General features: G+C 40.2%; 1 protein-coding gene across 1 annotated transcript; it reads left to right on the top strand.

Annotated features, from left to right (window-relative positions):
• Window positions 1–785: 785 nt before the first annotated feature.
• prpf4bb (pre-mRNA processing factor 4Bb) lies at window positions 786–10065 on the top strand (the record flags this gene model as incomplete). The annotated part of the gene is made up of 15 exons (XM_015017656.1): window positions 786–866; window positions 1216–2345; window positions 3423–3596; window positions 3730–3888; window positions 4067–4148; window positions 4254–4455; window positions 5860–5933; window positions 6028–6118; window positions 6280–6427; window positions 6914–7051; window positions 7137–7290; window positions 7376–7490; window positions 7671–7822; window positions 7903–7989; window positions 8894–10065. Coding segments are annotated over 15 exons (2991 nt in total), but the record flags the coding sequence as incomplete, so codon positions are not given.
• Window positions 10066–11991: the final 1926 nt, after the last annotated feature.

The raw sequence follows: 11991 nt of genomic DNA, 5'->3' as shown, positions 1-11991 counted from the left end.
ATTTTTAAAAAAAATTTTTTTTAATTTAAGGTTTTTTTTTTTTTTTTTTTTTTTTTTTTTTTTTTTTTTTTTTTTATTTCACCAAAACTGGTACCTTTTGGATTTTAAGTTAAAAAGTTCACCAAAAAGTTACAGGTTGTATCACAATATCAAAATCATAAAGAAATAGGTCAAGATCAAGGTCCTCTTATTTTTGGTTTCATCCAGAATTCATATTCCATCCACCACAGCATCGGACTGTCTCACATCATCTGGATAGAAATATGTTAACTTTCATCCTGCCAGGAGGTGCAGTTGGATTCAGACATGTTTCTATGGAGACTGCTTTAAACAGAAATACAGCAGATACTTGCTTGAAATTGTACATTCTGCGTGTGTACTTGCAGCTCTAAAACATCTGTCCTGTTGCACAGGAGATAACTCTGCACAATTTCAGAAAATTCTTGAATTGCGATAGAATTTCAGAAATAGCAATATCTGTAATATGTTTCCAACACAATATCTTGATCTTTAGCGGCTTACTTGAAGTATTAGTTTTATTAGGTTTTATTTCTTTGAACTTCAATGCAAGCCATTTGGAGCGTTGTTAGTGGTGTTAATTGTATTTTTGAAATCAAAATGGTTCAAGCAAATAAAATCATTTACAGTTGTCTAACATGTATTGTTTCACCATAAAACCTGTGAAAACCTTTTTTTTTGCCAATTTGTCTTGCACTACTTTGAAGTTTTTTTTCATTTTGCAATCTTGAACTTTTTTGTCAGCATTAATATTTTTGTCCTGAATAAACAGAAAGCAAGACCTGGAGACAAATGAGAGGAGTGGAAATGAAGACAGTGGAGACGTGTCAGAAGAAGAAGGGGAAGAGGTAAAAACTAACAGTTGACAACAAACGCGGGTTCATATTTAATTTAACTAAATGTTTAAAATTTAAATTTAGTGTCTGCATGCCTTTTACCATAAATATTTTTTTCCGGGATTTCAAGAAAATTAACTTGAATGGATTTAAGCGAAATGTGTGTAAAACAGATAATTAAAACAGCAAACTCTACATTACTGATTTGTTGCTTCCTTACTTTAAGTCCATATAAAATGCATATAAACTTGAAAATTTGACAGATACTGATGTTGGACTGATTATTTAGCTTGAAAGTAAAACAAGTCTTCCTTCCATCATTGCACTGATGCATTTTATTCCTTTTATTGTCCCAACCCAGGAGCAAGCTGGAACTAATGGTGAGAAGACTGAGGAAGGGTCCAAGCATCACAGCAGCAGCAGCGGGAAACACAAGAGGAAAAAACACAAACATCGCAGCAAGCACAAAAAGCACAAACACGCAGCCGAGGAAGACAAGGACAAGAAGCGTAAGCATCGTCACAAACATCGGAAGCATAAACGCAAAGAGACCTCCTCCCCCGCCGAAGATGCCCCCTTCGTCTCGGCCGGCAACAGGAAGGTGGAATCCTCTCCGTCCTCCGGAAACCCGAGTCTGGACGACCGGGCCGTGTTGGAGGACCTGGAGAAGCAGAGGGCCCTGATCAAAGCTGAACTGGACAACCAGTTGATGGAGGGGAAAGTTCAGTCTGGCATGGGCTTGATCCTGCAGGGGTATAACTCCGGATCCGAGGAGGACGGAGAGGCGAGGTTCAGAAACGGAGAACAGCGTCCAAGGGGCAGCTCAGGTAAACTCATATCTCCCAGAGGGGAAAAAAGTGGGAAATCTAGAAGGGACTCAACAGATGGCAGTAAATCCGTCTCCAAGCGTCGCAGTCGGAGCAAGTCTGCAGATAAAGCTGCTAAGGAGGCAAAGCCAGACAAGGGGACCAAAAGCAGCAAGGAAGCTGCAGTTAAAGACCGAAGCCGAGCAAGGAGCAGGTCAAAAGACAGAAAACAGTCAGCCAGCACAGATCGCTTCAAGGAGAAAAGGAAGTCCAATTCCCCTCCCAGCTTCAGGAACGAGCAGAAGGTGAGTCGCACCGACAAGCGTTCGCCTCCGCAGCGAGAAGAAAGACCAAACCAGGACAGAACGAGCAGACGCTCCAAATCGCCCGTCCGAGAACGGCCGAGTCGCTCAGACGCCGACCGCGACAAACGGCCGGCGAAGTCGCCGTCCAAGGACGCTTCGCTGGGGAAAGAGAACCGCTCTCCTCATAGACGAGGAGGCCACAGCCCAGCAAGGAAACGCAGCGCCTCCCCCCGCCACAGAGACACCCACCACACCTCGGCCAGCGCCTCGGACCGGATTTCAAAACATTCTCCACCCAGAAGGTCTCCGCCCAGGAGAGCGCGCAGTCGCTCACCGGACGCCAGGAGGAGGGAGGTAGACAGACAGGACTCCCCTCTAAGGTGGGTTAGCAACTGCAAATGCCTATAAAATATCACAAATGTGACATGTTATTAATTCAAATCAAAACACAGAGAGATATATTTCAGAAGTTTATTTCTGTTTGTTTTGATGATAACGTATTCAGAAAATCTGAATTTTACATAAGACCAATAAAACTTGATTTTTGAAGATAGGTTCTGCTGCTAACTTGATATTTGTCGAGCAGACAGCCATTAACACTCTTTATGGGAGAGTGTGCCACAAAAAGTCATTTCTGAAAGAATTGGCTGTTTCTTAATTAATGGAAAGATGAATGGAAGGAAAAACTGATGTGGAAAAAGATGCAGAAGAAACTGGAAAATTGGAATTGGGACGTAAACACAGCAGTGTTTCCCAGAACTGTGTTGCCCATAAAATCCTATTTTATTGGTCTCATGTAAACATCCAGTTAGGCCTTCCGACAGCAAAAAACTGTAAGAATGGATTATAAGTATACAAGGAGACATCATTTTTCTTTCAAACACGTGTGGATTAAAACAGTTCCGATTTTTAATGTTGAAGCATTTTAAAAGACAAACTGGACGGTTTAATCAAATTTTATTATTTAATAAACTAAATTAAATAGCAGCAAATCCGCCAGCTAGTGACCAAGAAGCGTTGAGTGAGACCTTTGTGATGTGATGATTGAAAATAAATACTTTAATAATTTAGAAGTCAATAGAAATGATCTGATCTGAAACTTGTGTTGAAAGCACCAGTTAGGTTAACCATAGAGCTTATTGAAGATTTAATAGTTCAAAGATCTGAAGACAGAAACTGTCTTTAGAGAAGAGCGAAAGAGGGTTAAACTCTTCATTACTGATGGATCACAAATTATATTGCTGACATAATAGTACCCCAACCTTCTAAATATTCCAATAAAATTCTGTCCTCTGTCCTGGTTTTCATTTTTAATTTTTCTTTTATGGACCTAAAATGGAAAGGCCCCTTTCCTTCATTTTAAAATCAATATAACTTGTCAAATTTTCATTTTTTAGCCTTAGCTAGAGTCAGTTATGCATGGAATGACATATCATGATGGTGGATTCCTTATGCAGAAAGCGATCCAGGGCCGATGCCGGACCACTCGGAGACAGAACACGGGAGAAGAGTCCCAGGTCGGTGTCTCGTCGCAGAGTGAGTCGCTCTCCTCTGAGGAGGAGGTCTCCATCGCTGCCACGACGCTCTCGCTCCTCGCTTCGCAGGCGAAGCAGGTCTCCACTCAGGCGCAGGTAATTCCTGCTCATGGTTTGACTGTGAATTCATCCTTTGTGATAGAAAATGTTTTTGTGCTTTTCGAAAGTAGTTTACTCAGTAGTTGCGTATAATTACTGATTACTAAATCTACCCATGCATGAATTGCAGGTCTGGTGAGAGAGACCGGTATGGAAGACTCCGCCAGTATCGGCGCTCAATGTCCCGGGATCGGGAGAGAAGAAGACGACGCAGCAGAGATGAAGACAAGTTCAAAGGAAGCCTTTCAGAGGGAATGAAACTTGACCAGGAATCTTCAGACGATGAAATGTGAGAAAAGACATTTCTCTTTTAGGCTCTGTACTTTTTGTTAGACATTCTAAAAACCATGTTGCGTGCATGCACTACTGTTCCGAATAAATCTGTTCTTTTTGGAAAGCGATTGTGTAAAGAAACCGGTAGGTGATCACATAATTGATTACTTATTGGTTTTATTTGGTGTTTGCAGGTTGGAAGACTTCGAAGGTGAGGAGATCGATGAAGAAGCTCTTATTGAGCAGCGCCGTCAGCAGCGCATGGCCATCGTCCAGGTCAGTTCACGTCCACTCCGTTCTCCACACACACATCTGCTGGTAATTCAATAGAGAGGAAGCTGACGGTTCTTGGATTGACCCGTTCCTCTTGTCTCCACACAGAAATACAAGACGGCGAACGAGGAGACCAACATGGTGTCGGAGCCCAGCAGCCCTCAGAGCAGCACACGTAGCCGATCGCCTTCCCCCGACGACATCTTGGAGCGCGTCGCCGCCGACGTCAAGGAGTACGAACGGGAGAACCTCAACACGTTCGAGGCCAGCATCAAAGCCAAGCACAACCTCATCGCCCAGGAGAAAGACGGTAAAGTCCTAGTGGAGATGACCGAACAAACCAATCAGCAGAGTCGTCTGCAGCTCCGATGAAAAAATTAACAATTGGACACAAATGTCATGTTATTTTGGCCTTTGTTTCAGGGTGGAATGAATACACAGAAGATAACTTCTATGATTTGTTTTTAATAGAAGTTAAATGAAGTCACAGGGTCAAAATGATTCAAACAGGCTGAAATATAAACATTCAGCCCCGTTTCACATTCTGAGGAAACCAGCCTGTTTAAACTCTGGTGGTCAAATACCCAGATGGGTTAATGCTGATAAGGGACTTTTGACCAAATATTTATATTACAATTTGAACCTGTATGTCTACTTTTGACCTCATTATCCTCAGTGAAGACTTTTTGCTAAAGTCACAGGGAATATGTTCATTAAAATAAACTATTAAAGGCTCTGAAACACATTTATGCAGGTGTAGAAGTAAATTAGGTGTGAAAATCTACTCTTTTTTTTTAAGTTTATGCTGCCGTTTAAGTCAAATTGTAAGCATTTTCAGAAGCACATAGTGCATTTTCAGTATATTTTGGATAATAATAAAACATAAAAACTTCATACTGCATTACCTACAATACATCAGGCTGATTTTAGAGAAGCAAAAAGGGAATTTCCTGCTTCCACCAGAAAACCTTCCACTTTTAAGTTGAGAGATTAAAAAAGGTTGGGTATTTTTAATGAATGCAATGTAATATTATTAAACTGACTTTAATAGGTAAGTTAGAAAAAATTACTGCTAGTTACCAAAAGAAAAATAATGAAAAATGTTCAGCATCATAATCTCTCCATGTTGACAAAAAACAAAAACCAACTCGGACAAGAAGAAGTCATGTTTCTTTGATTATATGAAACTATTTTAAATATAACTGGATTAATGTAACGATTTCTGACATATTATTTACCACAAAAATTTGTGAGAAATTACTAAAATTCCTACCAAACATCATGATTTTGGACATCAAATGTGTCTGCAGCTCTCCTCGACTTTATTTCTTATTAGAGGCAGAATAACACTGTTACAAAGGTTAGATGTGGAAACAGAAACGAGCCGACAAAAATCATAACAGTGCAGTCTGATATATATCAGATGGCATTAAAAGCCGACGTGTAAAAGCCTTTCGTAAACCGCTGGCTTGATCTGTTTGAAAAGTGCAGCATTGTGAGGCAGGGATTTTAATTGAATATCTTTTTCTGTCATGTGTTCATTCAGTTGCTGGCTTGTTTTCCAAAGCCTGGTTGTGTCTGCTTCCTGCAGCATGTTTTGAGCTCTGCAGAGTATGTTAATCAAACACAGATTTACTGTTTTATTAAACGACGTGTTGAGCCGAGCAACTCACCGCCTCTCCTTCTGGTTGCTTTTTGTTTTGTTTTGTTTCAGCAGCCAACCCAAAGAAGCCTTCAGCCCCCGACATGTTTACAGAGTCAGATGACATGTTTGCTGCTCACTTTGACGTAAGTACTCGGGGTTTCACCCGCTTTCTATGGTTAACGGAAGGAAAACGATCTGAGGGGCTCAGGTGATGATTGGCCTTCCTTGTCTCTGCAGAGCGCCAGAATGAGAGCAGCAGGTGTCGGAAAGGACTTCAAGGAGAACCCCAACCTCAGGGACAACTGGACCGATGCTGAGGGTTACTACAGTAAGTGCTTCCAAATCCTGGAACATAACCGTCTTTGATCCTGCAACTTAAGAGTCCATCACTGTCATGTTTTGTCAGATTCTCTGCATGTTAATCTGCATTTTAGGTTGTAAAACAGCCTCGTTCACATGAATAATTATGTTTTTTGTCTGTATTTTTAGGGGTAAACATTGGTGAGACATTAGACAAGCGCTATGATGTTTACGGCTACACAGGCCAGGGTGTGTTTAGCAACGTGATCAGAGCCAGGGACACTGCCAGGGCTGGCCAGGAGGTGGCGGTCAAGATCATCCGAAACAATGAGCTCATGTGAGTCACTTAAGTCAACTGCAGCTTTAGGAACTCAAGAGCTTGAAAGTTATTTGTACAACTGATAGATTTTGTATGACAGTTTTTGGTTTTAGTGTCGGAAAAGCGTAGACGAAAATTAAAGTATTGGGGTAAAAAAAAGCGCATACAATCGTAAACTTTATTTTCTTTTAACTGAAAATGAACCGCTCCAACCAAATGTTTATTTGTGTATCATGTAAGATCTTAAGATGAACATATTTATGCATTGATGTCACATTACAACCACAAGCCTTAGAGTATTTTAATGGAATTTTATTTGACAGATCAGCAGTTTAATCAGTTAGTTGTTTATCTGTGATGAACACCTGGCAGTTTTTCATCCCAGATAAACGGCCATGTTTTTGAAAAGTTAGATGAAATTGTACAAGAAATTTGGAGATTTGAGTCTTAAAAAGTATGAAGTATAAATCTGTTATTTGAATTACCCGTGTTTTTGGTAAACAGGCAGAAAACCGGTTTGAAAGAGTTGGAGTTCCTCAGGAAGCTGAACGACGCTGATCCCGACGACAAGTTCCACTGCCTTCGCCTCTTCCGCCACTTCTACCATAAGCAGCATCTTTGTCTTGTTTTCGAGCCTCTGAGGTACCGAGCGCCAGATTTTCCTCTTTTCCTCTTGCATTACAGCATTCATCTCACCTCAATTGTTCACGACTTGTGTCTTTCGTAGCATGAATTTGCGAGAGGTGCTGAAGAAATACGGCAAAGACGTCGGGCTCCACATCAAAGCCGTTCGATCGTACAGCCAGCAGCTCTTCTTGGCCCTCAAGCTGCTCAAGCGATGCAACATCCTCCATGCTGACATCAAGCCAGACAACATCCTGGTACCATCAACATTCACACCCTCTGTCATATTTGAAATGGCATCCACACATATCCAATGTCATTGTATTGTCTCTTAAATGAAAGGTGAACGAATCCAAAACCATCCTGAAGCTCTGCGACTTTGGCTCTGCATCACATGTCGCTGACAATGACATCACACCATATCTGGTCAGCCGGTTTTACAGAGCTCCAGAAATTAGTAAGTTGCACTGTTTTTTTGGTTTTTACAGTAAATAAAAAAAGATTAAAGATTTGAGTTTTCTCAAATAATCAGTGTGACTTCATGCTGCTGCAATAAAAGAGGGATATTTTAAGCATTTTACTCGTCTATAGTAGAGCCGCTAGTAAGTTTCTGTGTGACCTCGGGTTTCCTCCTCAGTCATAGGGAAGCCTTACGACTACGGCATCGACATGTGGTCCGTTGGCTGCACTTTATACGAGCTGTACACCGGCAAAATCCTGCTTCCCGGATCTTCCAACAATCACATGCTGAAGCTGGCGATGGACCTCAAGGGCAAGATGCCCAACAAGGTAGCGTTGCATCACGTCCCTTCAGTGAAGTGAGAAATGTTGCTTTTCTGTGATGCAACTGTGTGGATCCTTTTCTTTAGATGATACGTAAAGGCTTGTTCAAAGACCAGCACTTCGATCAGAACTTGAACTTCCTGTACATTGAAGTAGACAAAGTGACTGAAAGGGTAAGATGATCTTAAGATTTATAGTGCTTTGCAGAAGTACTCATCCCCAATCAACTTTTTCATCAAAAAAAAAAAAAAAAACACATTTCAGTGTATTTTGTAAAGTAGGACTTAAATTACAAAATGTTTATATTCATCTCTCTGACACCCCTAAATGAAATCTAGTGCAGCTCTGAAAGAGAACGTCATCGTTCAAAATTTTTCCTGACATTTGTTGTCTTTTCTGGACTTAAATCATACTAGCTTCTCCTGTAGTGTTCGTTGTAATTATGAGAAAGGATTAGGTCCAAAATACCAACAAAATTCAAATGAAATGTTGTAACTAATTTCATCAAAGTATGTTGTGACGGTGTGGGTAGGATGAATGGTAGCAGTCAGTCTTGCAACGCATCTGAGGAGGCCTCTGACTGAAAACTGTTGCGCTACCTTTTCTAGAAATTGGGGTCATTATTCAGGTATTAATTGAGGTTTTGCTGTGCTAATCAGCTGCTCACAGTTGTAAAAACAATACCTTGTTGCCACAGATATGCATCATAGCAACTGCCTGAAATATATGAAAAAAGAATAAATGAGGGCAGTAGTTCTTCCATTGTTGCACAGCATCTATACCAAAGGAATAATTATCCAAACATGCAACGAGGTAAACCAGAAAAAAAAGACCAGATGTCAGAGCTGCTCCAGCATGCTGCCACTATGAGCTGCGAAATTTATCTAACCTGTTTATAATTTTCCTTCCACGTGACAATTCTTTACAACATAAAATCTCAGTGAAATACGTAGAATTTTATCACTGTGACAAAATGTAAAAATGTTGAAGGGGTGATGATACTTTTGTTTTTTTTTTATTTTCTGCTTTTTTTGTTGTTTGTTTTAACTTTGATCTGACTAGTCTGTGGTCCAATAGGAGAAAGTGACTGTAATGAGCACCATGAACCCCACCAAAGACCTGCTGGCGGAGCTGATAGGCGGTCAGCGACTTCCTGAGGACCAGAGGAAGAAGGTCATGCAGCTGAAGGACCTGCTGGAGAGCACGCTGATGCTGGACCCGGCTAAGCGCATCAGCATAAACCAGGCTCTGCAGCACCCGTTTATCCAGGAGAAAATCTAACCCCCTAAACGCCACAAACACTCCCAAGAGCCGACGGGACAGAATTGACCACTAAACCAGCTCTGTAAGGGACTCTGCAGCGAGGCGCCTGACCTCTACAGATTTACAGAATGTCATCTTTTTTTTTTTTTTTTTTTTTTCCTGCTCCGCGTTACATGTTTTCTTGTAAATAGATCACTGCAACGGTAGCCATTCTGGACACGCTGACTTTCTCTTGGTTTTCATGGTAAACCCTCCCCTCATACGCTGCAATGCAGTGACAGACTTTTTATTTAACGGGCACTGGAGTTACAGATGTTTAAAAGAAAACGTATAATTCCTGTAAATACTTTAACATCTATTGCATCAAACGATATCAAGCAGCATACGGTTGAATTTTGTCGTAGAAGCAGACGTCATGTTTGGTTTTTAACCTGGCTGTGGGACGATGCATGCTTTTTGAATGTGCACCCTCTGTACTCTGTATGTGGTGCCAGCCTGTGTAAATGCTCCGTGTCTGCAAACCCCGCGTCCCACATGTAACGGTAAACCGCACCGACTTCATCCCATGCTCTGACACTTGACCCAAATTGAAGGAAAAGATGCATATGCATTCTCGATTAACTTTAAATTTTTTTATTTTTGTGTGTTTTAATCCTTTTCCTTCCTCCTCCCTCCCCTGCACTCTGGCTACATCCTGGCTCTAAAGGCTCTCACATTCAAGTGCCTCCAGTATGAGCCTGGTGTTTGATGCACCAAACAATGCTGGCATGTAGAAGCCACACCTCTTCTCCTCGCCCTCCAAACGTTGTGTGTGTATATATAGTCCACAGTTACTGTCCTTTCCTGTATCTTTAATTCGTTTCTTTACATCCAGTGGTAAAACAAATCTTGTGATTTCAATAAATAGTCGTGGAAACGCTGCTGGAAGAGCACCTTCAGTATCAAATGGCTTTTTAGTAATAAAATGTTTCCCATTATTAAACAAACTCGTTTTTTTTTTTTCATGCTGCATTACACTTTCTGATTAGTAACTCAAATGATGACAGGTGAGATGATCACAGGTTTTAATATTAAGTTACATTTAAAACATGAATTATGCGCAGTGATCTACTTAGTCTTTTTCTGTCAATTTTAACTATAGCTACCAAATAATTATAGAGCAAAAGAATATTAAATAAGCACAATACACAAATGCAAACCTATTCAATAAATGTTAATACTATTAAGTTTTTTACTTTATTACATTAGCTAAATTCACCTTGTAACATGTTAATTACACAGACTGATTCTTTGAAGCCTTTTATTTCTGATAATTGATTTCCCACTTACAACTAATAAAAACATGGCATTTAAGTTTAAAATTTTATATCAGACTAATAAGAAATTAATACAGAAATATGGGTGTAACAAAAAGTATGTTTAATACCTGCTTAAAGGTAATTTGAAAGGTATTTTTAATCTAGGAAACAAGTTTTTGGCATTTTGCTGGATGAGATGAATGACTGGTGCACCTAATACAATAAAGCAGAAAAATATGTGGAAATATTGAAGCAACATGTTAAAACAGACAAGAATTGAAATCTGGCTAAAATAGGTCTTGAGCATAAATACAACTGAGTTAGCAAGTGGCGTAAGAACAAATCTTTGGTCTTAGTGAAAATATGTTGGCAAACAAACATGACTCAGTTACTTTGGTTCTCTCAGCAGGAACAGGTCAAACTTCCAGGAAAGTTTAGTTACAAACTTATTGAAGAAAATCAAAAACTGGCACAACATGTTTTGGTGGAAATTCTACCAAACACAAAATGTATGTAAAAAATAAAAGGCTGCTAAAAACTAATTTTGGTCATTTCCTAAAACCAGAAAAAGTTCAATTTAACTTCAAAAAGTGAGAAAAATAAGTAGTGTCTTTTAAGGACAGTTTATGTAAATACCTTATTTGGCTCTATATGAATTCCCCTTCTTAAATGTAATCACTGGAATAAATTTGCTTTTGATGATATTCAAGTTATTGAGAAGCACCTTCACAGAAGACACCTTTAAATTTACTCATGATTGCACTTGTGTTGAGCTCTTAAGGAGCAAAATTGGGGGTCCAGTCAAAAAGGTGGCCATTTTGCTCCATTTCGAAAAGTAGGGTGATGCAGGGTCTCTGTGTGCTTGTACAGAATGTCCTAAAAGGGGCCTCTGATAGCAGCTGATGGCCCGTCAACCTCAAGGGTCTGTAAATACACAGAGGCTGCAGTGGGAGAAGAACCACCAGTAAACATGTCAGCATGAATGACCCGACTGGCTAACAGCTGCTGGCTTTAATCTCAACATGAAGAGATGATGGCATGGCTGCCTTTAATGTGAATATGTAAGCAAACAAGTCTTTTCTGGCTATCACATTCATGAGAGCAGAGGTCGGAGACTTACTGAGCTCTGATCTAACGTTGTAATATCTCACAAGGATCAGAAGGGGGCATCAGAGATGGATCAGAACATGCAAGGATTCTGGGATTTTTGCGTTACATTGCTTCAGAAAGACTCAATAAAAGTAGATTTGGTTCGTGCTGTGGTGGCGGAGCGGTAAAGCACAACGCATGTATGGAGGCTTAGTCCTTGTCTCAGCCGTCACAGGTTCAAGTTCCGGCCGGACATTTGCCGCACTTTTTCCCCACTTCCTGTCTGACCAACTCTCAAAATAAAGGCAACTAGAGAAAATAAAACCTTTAAAAAAAATGTAAGTTTGAGTCTCATTTTTAATGCTTCATGTGCAATCAGCGCATAATAAAAATAGTTTCCAAAAATGTTTTTCAATTGGAGAAATCACGGATTAAGTCATTAAACAACTGCTAAGGCAACAAGCAAAACTCAATAAACTTGGAACAATTTTTCATTCTTATTTGGTTCCCCACCTCAGTTTGCAG

The sequence above is a fragment of the Poecilia latipinna genome, unplaced genomic scaffold (assembly GCF_001443285.1).
Source record: "Poecilia latipinna isolate Pla-1442-1.1 unplaced genomic scaffold, P_latipinna-1.0 Scaffold2172, whole genome shotgun sequence".
Lineage (NCBI taxonomy): Eukaryota > Metazoa > Chordata > Actinopteri > Cyprinodontiformes > Poeciliidae > Poecilia > Poecilia latipinna.
The sequence above is the reverse complement of the archived record's forward strand: the minus strand, read 5'-3'. Positions and strand labels throughout refer to the sequence as shown.